General features: G+C 44.9%; 2 protein-coding genes across 5 annotated transcripts in view; one reads left to right on the top strand and one right to left on the bottom strand.

Moving 5' to 3' along the window:
- The window catches only part of PHTF2 (putative homeodomain transcription factor 2), a 154,491-nt gene extending 141,376 nt beyond the window's left edge, over nucleotides 1-13,115 (bottom strand). Inside the window, exon 1 of one of the 3 annotated variants that reach the window (XM_019543622.1) lies at nucleotides 13,004-13,115. The gene's annotated coding sequence lies outside the window, so the exon portion shown is untranslated. Of the gene's footprint in view, nucleotides 1-12,550; nucleotides 12,618-13,003 lie in introns of those variants that run through there. The other 2 variants (XM_019543620.1, XM_019543621.1) reach the window with 2 other exon arrangements.
- A 460-nt stretch (nucleotides 13,116-13,575) lies between these two features.
- TMEM60 (transmembrane protein 60) lies at nucleotides 13,576-20,038 on the top strand. 2 transcript variants are annotated; one of them, XM_019543617.1, is made up of 2 exons: nucleotides 13,576-13,677; nucleotides 19,371-20,038. In XM_019543617.1, exon 2 carries the CDS (start codon nucleotides 19,413-19,415, stop codon nucleotides 19,815-19,817), a length of 405 nt encoding a protein of 134 aa, XP_019399162.1. In that variant the 5' UTR covers nucleotides 13,576-13,677; nucleotides 19,371-19,412; the 3' UTR covers nucleotides 19,818-20,038. The 2 variants fall into 2 exon arrangements, with proteins under 2 accessions (XP_019399162.1, XP_019399163.1); XM_019543618.1 differs by having other exon boundaries at nucleotides 13,582-13,673.
- The last annotated feature ends 1,908 nt before the right edge of the window (nucleotides 20,039-21,946 follow it).

The raw sequence follows: 21,946 nt of genomic DNA, 5'->3' as shown, positions 1-21,946 counted from the left end.
CCTCGATCTGCACCCCCACACCCCTTCCTTCCCCCCTCCCCTTCCACCACACTGGCTTATCACCTGGAGGCAGCTGTATCAGATATTGGAGCAGTATCGGCCAATATGCCTCCTTAAATATCGGCTATCGGTATTGCTCCCAAAATCTCTATAAAAATATGGTTTGCAAATTCTGTCAAATGAAATATGCATTTCCATTCCATGGTATGCTCCTTTATACAATAACCTTATCCAACATATACATTTCTCTGGGAACCCCATTTTTCCTAGAACCTCAAATATGTAATCATGATCTACTCAGTCATTTGCTTTTTCTAAATCTAGGCTTTCTATAACTGTGTTTGTTTTCCTCTCTTGGATGTGGAACAGTGAATCTCTGATCGCTTCAGAGATCCTTCCCTGGTACTGCACCTAGTTGGTCTTCATCCATTATCTTCTGGAGGTTTTTCCTCATCTTCAAAGCCAGCAACTTGGCTGTTAAGTTGTAGCCTATATTAAGGAATGGAATCAATCTCCAGTTTTTCAAGAGTTCCTTCTCCCCTTTTTTGAAGAGTAAGATCACAACAACTCTTGTAAAACCATTTACTGCCTCTCGTATTTCCATTATTTCCTCGAACACTTGCATTATACAACTCCCTATCCTTGCCCAAAGCGTCTCTTAAAATTCCATAGGCAGTCCATCTGGGACCTAATGATTTCCCTCTTCCAAAGGTTTTAAAAAACCTCCTCCACTTCCCTTAAGATTCTCTTTTCTTCCATCTTCTTTGCTTCCTCCTCCTTCTCAATCTCTTTCAAGAAATCCTTCATCTTCTTCCTGCCCATTTCTTTCTTCTGGTATACCTCTTCAAAAAAATCTTCTCATTGACCCCAACACCTCTTGCTTTTCCACCTAGGCACCACCTTCTTCCCACATTGTTTAAAGCTCTCTCTCTTTCTGTTGCCTTCACATTGGCTGAAAAGTATTGGCACTGCTCTTTGTTTTCTCCCACCCAGGGTACTTATGCTAAAAATATTCTCTCTTGCCTTTTTTTTTAAAAAAAACGCAATTTCTAACTCTTGCCTTGTTTCTTCTAGCTCTTCTCATACCCGTCTTCCTTCTGCAACTTCTTGTAGCAGCTCCTGCATCTTTCTTTGTAGTTCTCTTAGCTCAGAGGTGGGCAATTATTTCGGGTGAAGAGCCACTTACTGAGTTTTGGCAGGCCATTGAGGACCGCATGACAGGCAGCCAGGGGCAGATAAATACTAATTTTCTAAATTTTTTAGGGGCCCAGCAGGCCAGATAGAATGGCCTGGCGGGCCGCATCCAGCTCACGGGTCGCATTTTGCCCACCCCTGTCTTAGCTCTTTTTTTTTTCCCTTTTCTTTGGCCTTCCTTCCCAGAGAACTCTTCCATCCTCTTCTTCACCACCATCCACCATTCTCTGGCACCCCCAAAATATTTCATTGTTCACCACCCCTCATATTGTCTTGTGCATGCTTAACATATCCCTTCATCTTGTAACCTTTAATTTCCACAGTCCCTTCCCTCTCATAGGGCTCTTACCAAGCCTAATTTCCAGCTTCAGTATCCAGTGATCACTAAAAGCCATATACGTGGTCTCATTCTTCCCTATCCCTATTTCTTTTGTTATAAACATGAAGTCAATTCTTGATTGTTTCTTTCCACTGGGGTCTGTTCTACTGAAAGCCTTTTCTACTGCCTACACATCTCTTAGCAACTTCTTTTATAATATTTATTAACAGTCTAGATCATAGATCAGCAACCCCCAGCACACGTGCCAATTAGTAATTAGATAGTAAATCATGAGCCTTTTTACTTCCGTCTAATATCATGCACCGTTTGTACTATATATAAGTACACACAAAAATACTGCTTAAAAGCATGTTTATGGAATACCTGTACTAAAATTTGTAGCAGTTTCAAACAGGTAAAATGCATCACTTCTGGATGAACTAAGTCTATGGGTACTACATGCAAATGATTACAAGCATGTTTATTTCAAAGGTCAGTGTTTTCAAATTTGCCCCTCACTTCTACGTGCTCAAGAAGAGCATGATCTGATGGTAAGGAGGTAGGGGAAGGGCTAGAGCAGGGGCGGTACCTGACATTCATTTTCCTTGCTATAGTAGTGGGAGGACACATTCAAGGCAAATCTCCAATTATTAAATTATATACCTGGAAAATTATAATAAATTTATACATTTTCCATATATAGAATCCAATTACTGGGGGCGGTCATCTTATAGTCCAGTAAATACGGTAGGTACTAATCTAAAAAGAGTATAATTTATACAAACTGAATTTCCATTTACAACGTGTTTATAAACCACCTCAAAAGTGGGAAGAATCTAAACAACCTTGATATTGTCCCTTGTGCATATGTTATATACTCTGTCACCCATTACTAGGGCTCTATATTGAGCTTAGGGCTTCAGACCTTTTCCACATGAGCTATGGAAGTCTCTAAAGCAAGCAGTGTGAAGCAGCCTCTAAACAGGCACATTCACTGTTTCCTTGCTTTTACTCCCCATATTTATGTACCTGTTGCCTCGTCTTATATTTCACTATGAGCATTTGGGCAGATAATTACCCATTAATACATGTTTGTACATCCCCTATAGGGTTTTGGTCCATAACCACGGCTCCTAGAAGTTAAGCAATACAAATACAAACAACAGGCAGGGGTTACAAAAAAGTGCGCTTATAGATGCCTAATTTTAGGCCATATTAAAATTCCTAGTCTTTCACAGAGTAGAAAATATGTGGTCATAATTCTACTATGTATTTCATATAACTAGCCATGTTAAAGTGCCAAGCAAACTTTTTCTATAAACAAACCACAGCTCTCCTCAAAACACTCATGGCTTCCCTTATGCTAATGCCAAAAATAGATGACCATCTGTTCCTGCAGGCCAGTTTTCAGAAAGTAGTGCTTTTTAAGCAACAAAATGTACTCCAGTTGAAATTGTAAAAACTTGCTGGGCAATCAGCAAAAAGTTTCCAAAAACTAACATACACATAAACTGTAGCAATCTTCCTCGAAGGATTTCAGTGCTCAGAAGAGCAATGCACAATGTAGGATCTATCAATCCAAACAAAGTAAACAATCCAGAACAAGTATCTTTAGTTATTTATAGGGGTAAATTATCCAAAGCATTTAATTGTTTTAGGAGCTCCAGAATCTTTTTATACAGTCTATAAAAATTAAGAATCCTACCTCTAAACTCTTAGGTTAAATTAAGAGCACACAGGTTTCATTATTCACAGCATTTATTTTTCTGTCTGTAGTGACTTCACTAATTTTGGAAGCCCAGTTATCTCTAGGATAATACCAGAGTAAGCAATACCAACTAGCAATGAAACATCATGGAAAGAAAAAATAGAAAATAGTTCTCCTACTCATTAACAATTGATATTGTTTTGATATCTGTAAGTAGTACCACACAGACCTGATGAAGAAAAGTAAAGCATTTCAAAGAATTGCTTCTTTCCTATTATTCATCTTTTTGAAGATGCCTACATTCAAATTCCTAATGCAAAATTTGAGGGGGGGTCTTTAAACTCTTGTATACTACAGAATACTCAGACAAGGTACAAAGTACCATACACTCCCATTTACAACTGGTAATAAGATGGTATCACATACTACAGACACAATAGGAGCTGACAGATTTGAGGGGGGGGGCAGAAAAACACTCTACTGGAAGCAGTAGTGCACTATTCAGCCTGGCTCCACAGTGTCCGAATAGATCAGGTGTTTCAGCAGGACTCTTTGGTGCTTTTAGCTAAAGCTGATTCAATCAGCTATTAGATAAAAGCACCAAAAGAGCCCCACTAAAGCTGCCAGTCTCTACAGATATTGGGAAAGCTGAGTGCAACTAACACGGTACCTCTTCTAAGCATGCACTGAGCTCAGTCCAGAAGTATACGGAGTTTAACACAGGAAAACCACGAGCTCAGGGAAAGAAAGTACAACTGTGTCATGCTATCAACAAAACTTCAATAAAATTACTTACCATGAAAGTCTATGTAAATATATGCCAAATGATTTTCATCTTGAGCTGCAAGACAAAACAGAACTCTCCTGCTTGAAGGTTTTTTTTAAATCTTGGATTAATACTACCAAAGCAAAGCACAAGTCAGACCCCTCCTTTATTTGGTGACAACACCTACTAAATATAAACACAGACCTAATATGTGACACATCTTGTGACACAGTCATATTTGGCAGTACCACCACACATGTTTGCACTCAAGGTAAAATATCTTGTGTTAGAAAAAGGAGATGTAAACCCTTTGGCCTAGTAGATTCTACACTATACTGGAAGCAGAAACAGGGTGCTCTGGTCTCAGACTTACAAGAAAAATGTGATAATGCTCAGTTAAATCCACAACTTTTATTGCCCTAGCCTTCAAGGCAGGCAATTATAATTGCCCACACCTCATAAATAAGGTAACAGGTTGCCCAGGGTCACTTCAGGTATAACTGTGCCCAGATACTCATACCTTCTCTTCCCCACCCCAAAACCACCTGCTAAAAACTGGGCTGTGCATTATATATGTGAGAAACAAGGATCTCTACATGTTTGCATATTTAGCAATATCCTATTATTACAATCAATGGCAGAATTCCCAGCTAATTCAGGTGGGAGATATCAGGTCCTTAAGGTTGCCATTGAAATCCATTTAGTGGAGTTTATCTATTATATTAAATAAATTAACTACATAACTCCTGTTACCCCCAACTGCAGGGCATTCCACTAGCACACTAAACCTAACCACCATGCCTCTCACATCAGCATTACCTCTTAAGTACATCATGTGCGACTTATACCCACTTCGTTTCCAGGTCTGTCCTCTCACCACTTTTCAGCTCAGTATGTTTGTTTTTAAAATAGGTTAACAGTCTAGAAAGACAGCTCAAATAAACCTCAAGAACATAAGTCACTCTCTCAAGAACATTCAACCCTACAATAATTTTTTAAAAAACCTGAAATACTCAACATATCTGTTGCATGGAAACCACACAGCTATAATTAAACATATACCTTGCCAAATCTAGTAGTGAAGTAGTTTCCTCCAACTGAAAGAGAGACCAAAAGCATGCATGCCAGTCAAGTAACTGTATGACTTACAAACAAAAGCCAATACTACTGGTTGGCTTTAAGTATGCTTCATTGGTCTTCCCGCCCCCCCCCCCCCCCCCCCCCCCCCCCCCCCCCCCCCCCCCCCCCCCCCCCCCCCCCCCCCCCCCGTCTCCGAGTGATTGATGATGAATGCAACAAGTTCTCCATAATCACTTGAGATATGGTTGGCCGAGGAAAGCTTTCTGAAAAAATTATTTCTGACTGCCCAGTGACACAGCAAAGCTGTGGTCTGCTGATGAGCACAAGCAAGAAGCTGAAAAACACCCTCTAAGTGATTAATTTTGTATTCTAAAAATAGTTACCACGATTTTGAAGCAGTTTAGATCTAAAGCTGCAACAAGATTTGAAGTTTCTCATGACAGCTACTGTCCCACAGGACTTGTTATACTGCAGTTCCTTGAATTATCCCTACAAGTCTTATATGAATACTCCGCCTGTTTTTAATTAGCATTTCAAAGACATTTCTGGAAGACAGTCTTATGATGGTGCCTAACCAGCACTGTTTCTGCAGAGTAAGACCATGTCTTAAGTAGACATGGTTGAAGTACTGTGAAGACCATGTTTAAGTATTGTCATGGCTCAAAAACTGGCTAAGATATTGTAAACAAGGATGAATATTGGAAGGAATATTCATCACACTATACTAAGAACAAGGGGGCTCAAGTTTCTGTGGCAGGTCTAGTGTTGTTTGATGTATTAATTAATGATCTGGAAAGGGAAGTGAATAAGGAAGTAGCAAAATCTGCAGATGACAGTGTTAGTAAAAACTTGAGAAGACTGAGATCAACTTCAGGAAGAACTAATAAACTCAATGAATAGGCAACACGGGCAAAGAATTCAATATCAATAAATGCACAGTAACACACAGAAAGGGGGAAATACCAACTACTTAACAAAAACAAAAGTTCCTTTCCAAAGGCAATAAACACAGGCCATGATAAAAGTACATAATATTGAGTAATAAAAGTATATTGGGAGTTTCTGTTCCCAAAATTCAAGGACAAGAGACAGAACGCAATATTAAAAAGGCAGCAATTTCAAAACTGATGATAGAGTTTGGGGGAGGGGGGTTGTTTGTTTTGGGGTTTGGTGGGTGGGTTTTCTGTTGTTGTTTTGTTTTGGTTTGGTTTGTTTGTTTTTTTAATACCTGACTAAGTGTGAAACTCAGAAAAGCAGAACATCTAACCCAATATCCTTGAATGCGTCAGGCTGTAGCCCCTCTTTTGCCTCCTGGAGAAGCTCTTATTGAGTTTATGGTTGCACTTTTCCCCCAGACCATTCCTCTTACAGATACCTCATCCCAAGTGCCCTGAGAGCTTCTGATCAATCTCCTCCTGGTCTGGCCAATTTGTCCATGTACCAGACTATAGAGGGAGTATGGGCTGGGGGAACCTAGCCAACTGTGGAGTTTGCTTTCCCTTACTCATGCATGTCTCCAAGAAGGCTTTCACTGGTGTCCAGTGGCTCCTTAGGGGCAGTGACTCAAGCTGATCTAGGTACTGTCCGCACACACTATGGCCTCCAGCATTCAGAGGCTCATCGCAAAGGGAACTAACTATTATAATTGGTCTTGATGATTGAGTGAGATACAAAAGAGAACTGGATATTTATATTAATATATTATATTTATACTAATAATGATAGCAGTCATAAGAGTAACACTAACAAAAATTGGACAGGAATATTAAAATTTATGCCTTAGGGAGTAAGCAAACATCCAGCTACTATGGAGCAGGATGATACCTCCCAAACACTGGGAGCAGATTATTCCATATAGCAGTTCAAATTATACAAAAGTATCTTTCTACTGTATGGTTCCTACATAATTCTATTAAACACCAGGTGCTAACCAAGGTCCAAGATAGGATACAGGACTAGGTATACTCTTGGCTTGTTTCAATATGGCACTATCTAGTAGTTCTTACCCCGGAGAAACCTCTTCTATCTACTTGCAAAGGAGTTCAGACATCATATATCCCCATCCCCAAATCATTCCAGCAACTCTGTCATGTCAAGAAGGGTTTCTACAGGTATGTTGGTAGCAAGAGGGGGATATGGGAAAGTGTGGATCCCTTACTGAATGGGGGAGGCAACCTTTGGGACAGAGAATGCAGAAAAGGGTAAAGTACTCAATGCCTTTTTTCACCTCAGTCTTCACAGGCAAGGTCAATTCCCAGACTACTGCACCAGGCAGCACAGTTTGGGGAGGAAGTGAGCAGCTCTCAGTAATGAAAAAACAGGTTAGCAACTATTTAGAAAAGCTGGACGTATACAAATCCATGGGGCCAGATGGGATGCCAAGGGTGCTGAGGGAGTTGTCTGATGACACAGCAGGACCACTGGCCATCATCTGCGAAAATTCATGATTATCAGAAGAGGTCCCAGATGATTGGAAAACGGCAAACAGTGTTCATATTTAAGAAAGGGAAAAAGGAGGATGCAGGGAACTACAGATTGGTTAGCCTCACCCCACCCCCTGGACAAATCATGGAGTAGATCCTCAAGGAATCCATTTCTAAGCATGTGGAGGAGAACAAGATGATTAGGAACAGCCAGCATGGATTCACCAAGGGCAAGTCATGCCTGACCAACCTGACTACCTTCTATAATGAGGTGACTGCCTCTGTGGATATAGGGAAACTGGTAGATGTAGCATATCTTGATTTTAGCCAGGCATTTGATACAGTCTCCCACAACATGCTTGTAGGCAAGCTAAGGAAGTATAGGCTAGATGAACGGACTGGAAGGTGGACAGAAAACTGGCTGGAGCATCAGGTTCAAAGTATAGTAATCAATGGCTTGAGGTTTAGTTGGCAGCTGGTATCAAGGGGAGTGCCCAGCCTGTAGGTGTGCTGCTGGTTCTTCCTCCCCAGGTGCACCACCTTGCACTTGTCAGTGTTGAATCCCATCCTGTTCTCATCCACCCACCCCTGTAACCTGTCCAGGTCTGATTCCTCCTTTCTAGCGTGCCCACATCCCCCCACATTTTAGTGTCATCTGCGAATTTGAACAAGGTGATTTTTACCCCCTCGTCCACATCACCGATGAAGATGTTGAACAGTACGGGCCCAAGGACTGAGCCCTAGGGGACCCCACTGTCCTCATCCCTCCAGGTCAAAAATGACCCGTCCACCACCACTCTCTGGGTGTGGCCCTCCAGCCACTTAGTGGCACATTTGACTGTGTAAGTATCGACACTACAGTCTCTTAGTTTTGTTTTTTTTTAAATGAGAATGGGGTGAGAGACAGTGTCAAAGACTTTCCTGAAGTCCAGAAAAACTATGTCCACCACGACACCTGCATCCAAGGATTTTGCAACCTGGTCACAGAAGGCCACAAAGGTTGGTCTGACAGGACCTGCCTCTAATGAACCCATGTTGGTTGCCCCTAAGCATGATCTCCCCTGCTGGCCCCTCGCGGACATGTGCCAGAATAATTCTCTCAAGAAGCTTCCCCAAGATCAAGGTAAGACTAACAGGCCTATAGTTTCCTGGGTCTTCCTTCCTTCCTTTTTTGAATGGGGACCACACTTGCCCTTTTCCAGTCTTCCAGCACCTCGCCAGAGCACCACGAGTGCTCATAAAGCCATGCCAGGGGTTCCACAATGACCTCTGCTAATTCCCTCAGGACTCTGGGGTGGAGATTGTCAGGACCTGCTGATTTAAATACGTCCAGTCCCTCCAGAAGTTCCCTGACTAGGTCATCTCTGACCTTAGGCATAGGTGCACCTCCCCTGGGGCCTATGAGGGTCCCAGTGGTGGGGGGCAACCCAGTTTCTGCTCAGGAAAATAGAGGCAAAGAAATTGTTAAATAGTTTAGCTTTGCTGTCCGGTGCGACGACCAGATTTCCTAGCATGTCCTACAGAGGCCTCACATTACCCGGTACCTTCTTTTTACCCCTATGTATTTAAAAAGGACTTCTTGCTGTCCTTGATCCGGGTTCCTAGTCCCAGTTCCACCTCCATCTTGGGCTTCCTAACAGCTCCCCTACAATCCCAAGCAATGGAGGTATAGTCCTCCCTGGTGATGGCCCCTCCCTTCCATCGGGTATATGCCTCCTTTTTAGCTAGGAGACATTCCCAGATGCTTTTGGTAAGCCATGGGGGCTTTTGCCCCCTCTTGCCCCCTTTGATCAGTGTTGGGATTACCTCCCTTTGGGCTTGGAGGATCGCAACCTTAAGGAACAACCACTCTTCTTGGACATCTGGCTCCCCTCCCCTCTGGGACCTCAGCACATCCCCAACTATCCTCATTAGCTCGTTGAAGTTTGCCCTCCTGAAATCTAGGGCTGCTGCCTTACTGCATGCCTTTGCCACCTTGCACTGGATGGTAAATTCCAGCAGGCAATGATCGCTGTCGCCCAGTTGGTCGAGTATCCTATTCTCCTTGCCTCACTGACATCCGCCCTCCTGAAGTCCAGGGCAGCGGTCTTGCTGCAGGCCTTTGCTACCTTGTGCTGGATGCTGAATTCCAGCAGGCAATGATCACTGTTGCCCAGGTGGTCCAGCACCTGCAGACCCTTCACCAGGTCCAACAAGGCATCTCCCCTGGTGGGGCTGTGCACCTCCTGGGTTAGATGGAGGTCCTGTATCTCAGCTAGGAACCTACATGAGCAGGCTGACTGCTCTTTCTAGCAGATGTCTGGAAAGTTTAGGTCACCCATGATGACCATGTCCTTTGAACTAACTGCCTCCATGAGCTGACTTAAGAATTCCTGGTCTAGCTCTTCACCTTGGTTGGGTGGTCTGTAGTAGACCCCCCCCCGTTAAGTCCCTTTCCCCTCAACCTCCTTGTATTCTAACCCAGAGCACCTCAGCATACCCCTCCTCTGACCCAGGGCTACTCGTTGAGGATGTGTATTTCTCCTTGACAGAGCGCCACACCTTTCCTCCCTCTCCTATCCCTCCTGTACAGCCTATAGCCCTTGATGTTCACCGCCCAGTCATGCGCTGGGTCACACCACGTTTTGGTGAGTCCCATTATGTCTGCATTGGTGTTAGCTAGCAGGAGGGTAAGTTTCCTCCTGCTTGTTCCCCATACTACGAGCATTAGTGTATAGGCATTTGAGGCCTCCTGAAAGGCGGGTGGGGGGGGAGGGTTGAAAAAAAGATGGAGCTAGACTGTTCTCAGCAGTGGCAGATGACAGAACAAGGAGCAACAGTCTCAACTTGCAGCAAGGGAAGTTTATGTTACGTATCAGGAAGAACTTGCTCACTAGGAGGGCAGTAAAACACTGGAACAGGTTATCCAGAGAAGTTATGCACTCTCCATCCCTGCAGGTTTTCAAGACCTGGCTCAACAAAGCTTTTGCTGGGATGATATAGTTGGGACTGGTCCTGGTTTGAGCAGGGGGTTGGACTACATCAGGGGGTGTCAACCAGGGGTGACAGTGGTAAGGAGAAGCAGGGAGTTGGACCGCCAGCACTTTGTGATGCTTGTTGCCAAGGGACTCCTCCCCAGGTCAACCAGCCGCCGGGGGACTTGTCCCCCAGTCGACCAGCCGCCGGGGGGGTTACACCAACCAAAAAAGGTTGAAAACCCCCTGGACTAGATGATCTCCTGAGGTCCCTTCCAACCCTCATTTTCTGCGATTCTGAGTCTTTTTTGAACATTCCCCTAAGGATGCCTCCAGTGATCCAAGGTTAAGTACTCTGGTACTGCACACCATGTTTAAAGATAGTTCCCCAGTAAAAGTCAAACTGGCAGGAGTCCTCTCATAAGTATTTGCATATAAACAGACCCTATAAAATTCTGATTGTGCAGAGGTGGAGAAAACATCACCTCTCACAAACCTCTTTTCCTACACCCATTTAAAACTTAAAGACTCTCTCAATATATAATATAAAGCATACATGGAAGATTTGAATTGTTTAGGTAACAATTTTTTTTTTTTTTAAATAATCAACGCAGAGCAAGAATTTACATATAACATCATATTCCACACCGCATTTAACATCCTTTCATTATAGGCAATATTCAGTTAAGTAAAACTTGTTGTACTCATAATTATTTACATATTAATTCAAAGAAAATTCCTTCAGTTTCAAAGTCTGACCTCTGAAGCTCAGTTCTAGACCGTTATGAAGCTGAAGAACTAGAATAGCACAGAGTACACAAAGGAGAAAGGAGGGTGCATTAAAACCATTACCATCCACTCCCCCTTCAGTATAATTCCAGAGGTTCTGTCACCTAGCTTTTGTTGGCTAAAGGATCACAAGTAGATGAGGTTCACTGTGAACCCTGTTTTGTTTTTTTAACTGAAGTCTGGAAGGCAAAAACACTAATCTCAGCACCATGCCTTCATATATACACAGAACCTGCTATGAAGACAGACATTTGGATATATTTCCAAATTTTCCTTGTGAATTTCAGTTTTCTGTCTCAATAATCCACGCTGTAATATAAGCTACGGCACACAGATGTTTAAAGGGGGAAAAGAGAGAGAGAGAACACAGGCCCAAGAAATGGAGGAGCCTCGGGAACAGATACATTCAACTTCAGAGAAGTCATTTTGTCCATTGGTTTCCAGTGACCCCTGCCAGCTCTTTCAGGAAACGCACTGTTTGGCTCCAAAAATTGCTCCACCCTACACTCCTTGATGCACGGAAAAGAGCTCTCATTTCATTAAAATGCACAGCGAGTTCTCTTAATATAGCTCTGCGCCCATGGCCAGCACGTCACCAGCATCTCTTTGCTTCCCATTTTAACGTTTGCCCAGTCTAAATCTTGCTGTGTGGTCATTACCTGCATTCCAGGAACAACCCCAAACTGTCTGTCATTGTATTTGTGAACTCACTGAAACGCCGACTATCCCATTGCTGTGTCCATCCCCAAGCAAGAGCTAGCTCATAACTCTTGAAGAAGCGACTGCAGGAATGCAATATGACCAGCAATATAAGAATCCACTCCGGCTACAAACCAGCAAACAAAGAGGCTAATTCAAAGCTCTTACTCGATGACTCAAAAGTCATTTTATCCTTAGTTACTTTAGACATAAACATAACTGCATGGACACCAAGGAACACATAGCAACAGGAAACCCAAGGACATGAAAAGCCCACTACAAACTTGGATGGGAACCTGCAATATCTTATTCCCAACTTCACTGAGGGCCCTGAAAGCAGTTTCCAAACACGGTGGAGCAGCTCTAAGGGGGGTGGGGGGGGAAGAGGAGAGCACAAAAGACACCCACCCCCCACAAAAGATGTTTAAAACCAAAACACCATGGAAAGTGCACACACGTTATGGTACAGAAACAAAAACAAGGCACCTTTTGCAGGAAGCCACAAATTTAGCAGCGAATGGAGGCAGGTCACCAGAAGCCTCCAGCGCTGCAGAAAGCAGATGCTATATATAGCTCCTCATAAGGAGGAAACTAGAGAAAAGCAGTCATCATTCCTACCGCGCTGCAAGACGGCCCGGCTCCACCGCCCTGCCCTTGGAAATGGACCAGGCAGCGCTAAAAAACACCAGTGGTGGCCTCCCCAACCGCGGGGTGAAGGAGGACGCCTCCTCCGGGCCGCTGCCGCCGCCCCCCGAGCCACAAGCGGCTCCAAAAACCCCACTGATTTCCTCGCGGGGCGGCGGGAGCCTGGCACACACGTGCCCGCAGCCGGCTCGGAGGAGCCCCGAGGCCGCGGCGCCCCGCAGATCCCCCAGGGAGAATGCGGGGACGGCTTCGGGGAGCCTCAATGTGACCTCGCGCCCAGCCACATGGCGCGGCTGCAGCATGCCCCCCAACAGTGTTGCATGCGCGCGCGTGGGGAAGCCCCGTGTCCCGCCGCCCCCCCTCTCCCGGGGCTCGTGGGCTCTCCCGCCCAACCGCACGCGCCGGCCGTTAGCGCCCGGAGCTTACCGGCCAGCCCGAGCCGCGGCGGCGGCGGCGCGAGCGCAGGGCGAGGGGGGGGTCGCTCCTCCAGGCAACAGCTGGGGACGCGCGGGCACGCGAGGGAAGCGGCGGCAGCAACAGCGCGCGCCCGCGCCGGGCCGAGACAGGAGGGGAGAGAAGGGGAGGGGCGGGGCAGCCGCAGCAGTGCTGCGAAGCTCCGCCCCCAGCTGAGGGGAGGTAGGGGCCCTTTTCTTCCTCCATCCGCGGTTGCATTTGATGAGTGACGGTCTTGGCCAATGAGAGAGGAGAGAAGGCGGGGTTTCTACTTGATAAGCGGGCCTCTGGCGCAATGAGCGCGGCTCGCTCCTCAGGTCGGCTAAAGCAAAACGCGAGTAGCTGCCCAATGGGAGCCGCGCGGGGGGCCTGGTGGGCGTCTCGCTTAGCCAATGGCAGCCGCGCGGGGGCCCCGTTTAGCCAATGGGAGCCGTGCTAGGGCGGGCCGCGGCGCAAGAACAGAGGACGAGCCGCGGTGAGGCTGGCGGAAGCTGGAACTGTTCTTAGCCTACCCTCGTTCCTTCTGCGGCGTGGGACGATGTGACGCGGCGCGACGCGAGGAACCGACCCGACCCGACCCGCGGCAGGGCCGTCCCGGAGCAGCTCCTGCCGCTGCGCCGCGCGGAGGGCCTGGGCCTGCCTGGTAGGTGCGTGCAGCGCCTGCCCCGCCCACTGCCGCGAGCGTGGGGGTCGCGGGGCCGGGGCCGCTTCTCGCTCTCCGCCCCACTCGCTGCCAGCTCGGGCCTCGCAAAAACCCGGGCCCGAGAGCCCAGGGATGCGTGAAGCCCCCGCCGCTGGGAGGTCGCAGCAGCTGCATCGCTCGGCGCCGGGCACCCCCATAGCTGGACCCCGGGCTGAGGGCGCCCCCAGCACCAGCAGTGTGGTACGGCGGGATGCAATGCGTCATTGTGTGAATCACACGTTAGAGCCCACTGCTCCTTGACCTGCACATGTAGAGGGGCCCCAGCATCTTAAACTGGTAATCAGTTTGTTTCCATGTTGCTTGCCAGGCCTGGCTTCTCCTCTACCAAATCCTGTAGATAATCGCCAAGTATGCTGTCGTATGCCCCACCAGGTATCAGGCACTTGGGACTCACAGAAGAGATGATATCTTTTATTAGACCAAGATTTTTGCAAAAAATTAAAAAAATAAGTCATTTGACACCAAAATAATTATGCTGATACCACTTTTTTTTCCAGAGATTTTTCCAGATTTTTTTGCTTATAAATGAGGACTTTTAATTCTTCATGATTAGTATATAAACTATTAATTTATTTTCTCTCGTATTCTTCATCACCTTGATTCAGCTTAAAACACACAAAGCTTGAAATGTCCCCACGTTTTCTTGTTTAACATCCTCACCTTACATTGGAGGAGGGGGATTGGTCTCTCCTACTCCCTTCCCCCCCCCCCCACCTGAGAGATGAAAGCTGCCCTAGTCCCATAGCCCCCTTCTCACAGGTATTTGGCCAGTATTTCATACCACCAAAGCTTTCCGTTGGACATAGCTTGAGATTGTACAGCCCAGTATTCACTTCCAGTATGTCCCATCTTCTCTCAGTCACGGGACCAGAAAGATTTACAGATGTATCATTGGATATTCTGTCTTCTAAAATCGTAAATCTTTTAAGCTATCTCGTTTCGCGTGATGTTGAGTCACCACTGGAACCGGTGGTTCCAATGTGTATTGTCAGTGGTGGAGGCTTGCCAGATGACTTCATAATCCTGTCCAAACTTGTAGTTATGTCTCTCATTTTTATTCGGGAGAGACGGCATGAAATCCTGTTGTCCTTGAGTTTCTTCCTGAATTCCCTATCTACTCTTAAAACGGAGCTGTCATTGATGATTGTGTTCTTGGACTAGTGGAAGAACCTCTTACGAAGGACAAGCCAAGGAAGGTCACAGCAGTTGTTCCATCATAGTCTATATCTCAGCGGTGGGCAAAATGCAGCTTATGCCAAAGGATTTTATCCAGCCCCCGGCAGGTCCCTCAGGCCCACCCAAACCCGGGGGGGGGGGGGCAGGGCCCACAGCTGCTGGACCGGGCTTTTTGTCAGCTCAGTGCCTGGCGGTTGCTGCCAGCCTGCCTCACCCACCACTAGTAGTGCTGGAGGAAGCAGGCAGATGGACTGGCCTGGGACCCCAGCAGGCAGGACGTGCTCAGCCAGGCAGATGGGATGGGGTTGGGTCATGGGCAGGTACGGCACAGCAGCTGGGAGTGGGATGGGTGGCCAGGACAGGATCATGAGGTGGTGACAGTGCAGGGCCAGGGCCCAGCATAGGGACATGAGGGGAATGGATTGCAGCTCTGCCCCAGGCCCTGCCCCTGTGCTGTCATCACCCTGCAATGCCTGCCCTGGCCACCCAACCTGCGCCTGGACACTGCTCCCCACCTGCCCTACCAGGCAGTGTCATCACTGCCTCTCCAACCTAAATAATTCCCCCAACCCTGCCATATATATGGATACTCGCACTTTAAAACAGAAAATCAACACTTCCTTTCTAAACATTCTCCATAAATCCTACATTTTGGGCAATACATTTATATCCCAAGATTCCCACCTAGCTGTTCCTCCTCACTAACAAGGAGTGAGTACATACAGACTTCAAACACTGTTTGCATTCAAAATTCACATGGCCCTTACAAAGAAAGACGAAGCAAATGTACCACTTGCCATGTCCATCTGCCTCCAGACAGACAATCCTCAGCTTCACCCTCAAAATTTGGATTTGGAGTTCACTTACTCCAGGTTGGGTGCTTATGTTTTGGGGGTGGAAGGTGCACAGGATAACACCCTCTGCAAAGAAAAATAGATTTGGGCTCTACCCCCATGTTCTAAGAAGTTTTGCAATATAAACGTAAGGTAGAGATATATCACCTGTCAGCATATCACTCAGGAATAATGCTTGTTTGGGGTGTGATACATTCTTCAGACAATGATGGCCATAGGGATATGTCACTTGAGGTGATACATGAAGCATATTGTCACAGGAAGTCAAACCTGGATAATTAATGAGTAATTGCTAACATACATTTTCCTAAAAATCAGTCATATTTTGCTTAAATGTCAAGTCATGTTGACGAATATGCAGCAAACCTCTGCCTTATTAGTTCATTAGCATATATTTCATTCTGAAGGGTATTTCTCAATTGTTTTCAGCATGAATCATTAAGAGTGATTAACCTTCCCATCCCATTTTGTGTTATTATTTACATTCTAAAATGCACTGGCCAAGGAAGCGTTTCATCACGTGTTCCAAGTGGTGTATTTCCTTTAGTTGCCAGAATGACAATTAGGTTCTCTACAGATGTTTTTGTCATTATACTGCTCTTAGCTATGTGCATTAATAGATGACAGATATTTAAATGCACTACTACTATGCTTATCAAGGATTTGATTAAGAGTGATTTGTTATTTGATTTCTTCTACTTGCACAACATCATGACAGAATTTTCCTATGTTTATCCTAGTCATAAAGGTACACAAGTTTTGTTCATTTGTTCTTAATGTAGTATAGGTTATAAGAAATCTATTTTCATTTTTGCAGTTTCCTCATATTTGGGTGTAGTAAGTCTCCAGGGGCCAGGGACCGTAGACATTCATCCAGTTTCTTAAAAAATCCTTTAACATTTGAATTACAAACTGTTAGGGCTATAGCAATAAAGATTTTCTTGGCCAATACCAATAGCTGATGATTAACCAGCCATATCGGCCAATGTCGATCCAATAACTGATATTTAGTAACAGTGCAAGGTATTTTAAATTACTGACGTAAATAAACCTTTTATGGTTTGTTTTACATTTAATATATACATGTGCCTCTTGCCTGCTCCAGCCCTCAGTGAGGAAGGGGGTGACCACCTTATTCCAATGCACATCTCCCCCTCGCCCACAGCTCCTACCCACAGCCCCACTCAGCCTATGCTGCCATCTTGGGTGGGGTGGACCCTCGCACAGACAGCAGGGCCAGGTGTGTTTGGAGCCCCGGAGCACGCCGCTGCTTCCATGCCGGTGGGCCCTGTGCAGCTGAGCTCCTTGGCCACTGGGGAGAAGCTGCTTTCGCAAAGGCGCCTGGTGCCCAATAGAGCAGAATGTCCATACAGCGTCTTACCCTGCCTGGGTGCAGCCCATCGCCATGGCAGCCCCATTGCTCAGGCCCCTGCTGCACATGCAGCATTGCCACAGCAGTGGCAGCAGGAACCGGTAATGGTTCTTTGTTGTTGAGTGCGGCACCCTGTGGTCACTCCCCAGAGCTCCCTCTTCCTCCTGCTGCTTGCTGGGACCCGTAGTCTGCCATTGGCTTGGGCCAGCAGCAGGGACTGGGGTATGCTCACCAGGGTGCTTCAGATACATGGCCATAATTATCAGATACCATAAAAAAGCCAATAGCATCATTTCTCCTTTTATTGGTACCAGTCTTATAGCCAACTGATATATCAGCGCACTCCTACAAACTGTGCACCGAGCATTTGAAGAATGTTTCCACTAGGATACGTGGATGTGCCTGAGGATACTACACTTTTACTTCCTAGTCTGAGGGTTTTCTGAGACAAAATGATATGGGCATCCCAAAACCCTGCTAGTTTCAAGTTGTTGGACTTGAACCTGCCCAGGGTATGAAGACTGGAAAGTGTTAAGGGAACAGATTTTAAAAACAGTAAATAGACAAGTTTCTCAAAGTTGTTCAAAAGAGATGGAGGATATCCGGTCTTCTGTAGAATGGTTTTCTGTACTTGTGCTTGGGCAGAAGGTAAGATTGCATTCTCTCAGAGACCAGTTATAGTACAAATCTGGTATTTCTTTCTTCCTTGGCATGCACCTACAGACCTGTCTCCTCATAGGCTTTTAACTTCCAGTGTGTACATAATTCCACTTACAAGAAATATGGGTGTTTATTTAACATTGCCTTTGAGTGTAGAAATCTTTCATAGTGATGTGATTAGTGGTGGGAATACTGTGCAGTCAGCTAGGAAGCAGAGAACTACCAAATTTATAGTGTAGTTTTGTACGTAGCAACATGAGGCTAACTTTTCCTGGAAACATAAGCAAGCCACAAATAGAACACTAAGTTTAGATCAATGCAGGTCCATTGGCTTGACAGCACAGAGAAGTGGTGAGAATCTCCTGTAAAACTGTGTTCTATATCCCTTTCTGAGAAAACAAAGAACTGGAGCACCCAGAGAACTGGTGTCTCTGCACTGCAGAGAGAATAGGAGAAGATTTCCTGTCTCCTGGTTAGAGTTCCCTGCTTTTTAAGGCTGAAATCACAAAGGGGTTCTGAAAATCCTGCTCTCCGTCTCTGGCATCAACTATCACTTTTGTCACTTTGAGACTGTTACCTGACACAGTGGAAGTAGATAAGCCGTGTAAGCAGAGAAAGCCATATGACACTGGATCTAATCCACCTCTCACATATGCATTTAGAATGATAAGAAAAAGTAGTGAATTCCTTAAATGACCTGCTCTCTTCCCTGCTTTGACATTGTGACCGAATAAACTTTAACATTAGTGACACACATGGCACTACCTGAAAGAACTACATATTGCCCATAGGATCCTGCTCAGTGGGGTCCTGATCACCAAGTGGGGCCCCTCTAGGCTGCCTCCAATGGTATACAGAGGATGGATGTCTGTTAGCCAAGTAATCATAAAAATGTTCTTTAACTATTTTGTTGTTTCCCATTAGATCCTTCAGTCTGCTGCTGTTTATCTTTCAAGATACTTCAATGTGTTTCTTAATTGTTTTCCACTTTATTCCACTGATTATAAAAGAGATTGCTCTTGTAGAAAGTGTTTTGGAAAAAAGCATTCGTCATAGGTTTCACCGTCAGTGGTCAATATAACATTCTTGCATCATAGTCCTGGAATAAGTGCTAAGAACAACTAACAACCCTAAAGAATGAGTTCAGTCCTTTACAAACCCCAAAACAAAGTAATGGATATATTTCAAAATTATGATCAAGACAAACTGCACAGAAAATCCAAACATGGGTAATTTAGGATTAAGGCATTTTGTTCTCTCATTGAAGTGGGATATGAATGGAGAACATGGTAGTTTGGACAGCTAGCATGCAACACACTTTAGGGGTTAAGAATTATGAATTGATTAGGGTTGGGGCGGGGGGCAGCAGGACTAAAACAGCGATAAGACCAGTATCACTGAAATAACAGATGTCTCAAAGAAATACTATAGGTAGAGTCTACTGTAATAACTAAGGTGACATTGCAAAATATTTGGAAGGGAAGGCCAAGAAAGTAGCCTGTTGCCTTTGAAGTTTTAAAATATTCACTATTCTGTCTACACCATCTCTTGACTGTTTTTTCCCCCCTTCCTTAGGTTGTTGCTGACAATCAGAAATTCCCTCTTAAAGCTGTGTAAATGAGAATGTCCCTGGCTCAGAGAGTGCTGCTCACATGGCTTTTCACGTTACTCTTCTTGATCATGTTGGTGTTAAAACTGGATGAGAAAGCACCATGGAACTGGTTTCTTATATTTATTCCAGTCTGGATTTTTGATACTATTCTTCTAGTTATGTTAATTGTAAAAATGGCTGGACGTTGCAAGTCTGGCTACGACCCACGCAATGGCTCCCAGAACATTAAGAAAAAAGCCTGGTATGTCATTGCAATGCTGCTTAAATTAGCTTTCTGCCTTGCCCTGTGCGCTAAACTGCAACAATTCACCACCATGAAACTAGCGTACGTATTTATTCCCTTATGGGCCTTACTCATTGGGGGCATGATTGAGCTTGGATACAACATCTTCTACGTGCGAAGAGACTAAGTTGTCGCAACTGGGTTTTTTTTGAAGCCTGTCAATGAGTGCTACCAAAATTACTGGACCATCATAGCTTGCTTCAACCTCAAGTTCCATACAAGAAACTGCAGCTAAGATAATGGTCATAAGTTACAGAGTTTATCTGGACCAGTCGGGGGACAAAGTGGATTTGCTCCATTTTTTCTATCACAGACATGTTCATGTAAATAAAGTTACACTTGACTTCACCTTTGTTTTTAAATATGATTAACTGGATTTGAAATAGAAATGCATGAGTTCTATGAAAAGGGATCTAAAACAGTTATCTACTCTAAAGGGTGCAGCATGTTGCTTAAGCCCTGGAAGGAAGAGCCGTCTTCCCAGTCTATATCCTCTAGTCAGTCCCAAGAAGTTACTCAGAGAGTTTAACATTAATTTCTTAGGTATACAGAATTTGCTGTGAGATTCTCCAACAACTGAAAACAAATAAGAGCAAAGTTGCAGTAAAGTGACTTACACTCCTCACCCCCTTCCCTAAGGATGGTTTTCCTGGACTCTTCAGTATTGCCTTGCCGTTACATAAGCACAAGCAGCCTGACCCCTAAATGTAGCTGAAGCAACTTGTTTCGGTGAACTACCCAGTGTTTTGCTGGAGTGAGGGAAAGGCTGAATGAATGAACATTAGAAGGGTACAGACGTTCTAACAACAAGGATTACCCCACACTAGCAGATACAGCTAAGACCTTTCTGTCTGCACCCTACATATCTTTGATAGTCTGGGCACAAAGGAACGAAAAAGTGATTAAGAAAATCTTCCCAGCCCTCACTCAGGATAACCAAAAAGTTTCCATTACATATTTTAGAGCTCCCCATCTTAAAGACTGGGGGGGTAGGGCAGGGGGGAGAGAGAGGGGTAAATCAGATGAGTTTTAATTTGTGCCTGACAATCCTGAGTTAGCATATCTACCCAAATCCAAGGCTACCTGCCCAATAATTAGATTTTAGACATGGAAGATATTAAGTGTTATAATTGTCCGTGTAAAAACTTAAATTTTGCAGAGTTGCCTTATATGCACCATTCCCCCCTCACCCAAAGCACTGACCAGGGAGAAGAGGCTAGAGCCCTATTCCTTGCCCCCAGCCTGACCCACCCCCCCCATGCCTGTCCCTGCTGCCACCCTGTGTCTGTTCTCCTGCCACATGCACCTCCCCACCATGCCTGTGCTCTCCCCCCCTCCTGCCTATCTTCCAGGAAGGGTCAGTGGCAGCCATTTCAGGCCCAGCCAAGTCATGTAGAATCCAGGGTGGGATTTTTATAAATGTTTTAAAACCAAGATGGACTTTTAATTTTACTCAAAAGGATGGATGTGAATGAGGAGCAAGTTACTCAGGAAGTGGGGGCTACCCACCTGCAGAATGAATTCTTTTAAGCTACCCAACCAGATCTAACTATACTTGTAGACAGACAATGAAGGTAACCTGAAAATAGTTGAGCACTTGGGCACTCCCAAGTTTTAAACCCATCAGCAACTTTATTTACTAACTTTATCAGAGAAGGAAAAGGCTGGTTTTGAAATTGCTCTGTCTGGCAGAGAAAATGCAATAAATCAGTTTGTGGAGGTCAGAGCTTACAAGAATTGCGCTTAGCTGCCTAATGGCCAGCTAGTCCCAGAAAAGTTTCCTTGGCCACATTTAAATAGCCATCAGCATGAAGATTTTAATTGTGACTGAAAGTATTCTGTCATATATAATGCATATTTGTAATCAAACTGGTAACACAAGCTTGAGCATTGCCATACATTGAAAGAAAGTATTTCTGTTAAAATCATTGTAAAATGGTCAGTTTCACAAGCTTTGCATAGCTCTCCAGCTTGTTACAATTGCAGAACTGTAATCACTAAAAACTCAATTATTTCTGTTCTTCTCACTCTATGGGGGGGGGGGGGGAGATGCTGGTTTTTAAAAGGCACCCTTTTTCCTCAGTAGAAAATAGTTTTCTTGCAACTTGACTTTATATTTAAAACAATAATTTTCAATTCCAGGTGCTGCCCAAAACTTTGATAACACCATGGGAGTAAGTTAAACAGTCATTTCTTTCAGCTTTTAAAAAAATACCGAAGTTTGATTCTTTTTAACTTTTGCAAAAATAACAAAAA

Source organism: Crocodylus porosus, unplaced genomic scaffold (assembly GCF_001723895.1).
Source record: "Crocodylus porosus isolate Cpor-Errol unplaced genomic scaffold, CroPor_comp1, whole genome shotgun sequence".
In the NCBI taxonomy this organism is placed as follows: Eukaryota; Metazoa; Chordata; order Crocodylia; family Crocodylidae; genus Crocodylus; species Crocodylus porosus.
The sequence above is the reverse complement of the archived record's forward strand: the minus strand, read 5'-3'. Positions and strand labels throughout refer to the sequence as shown.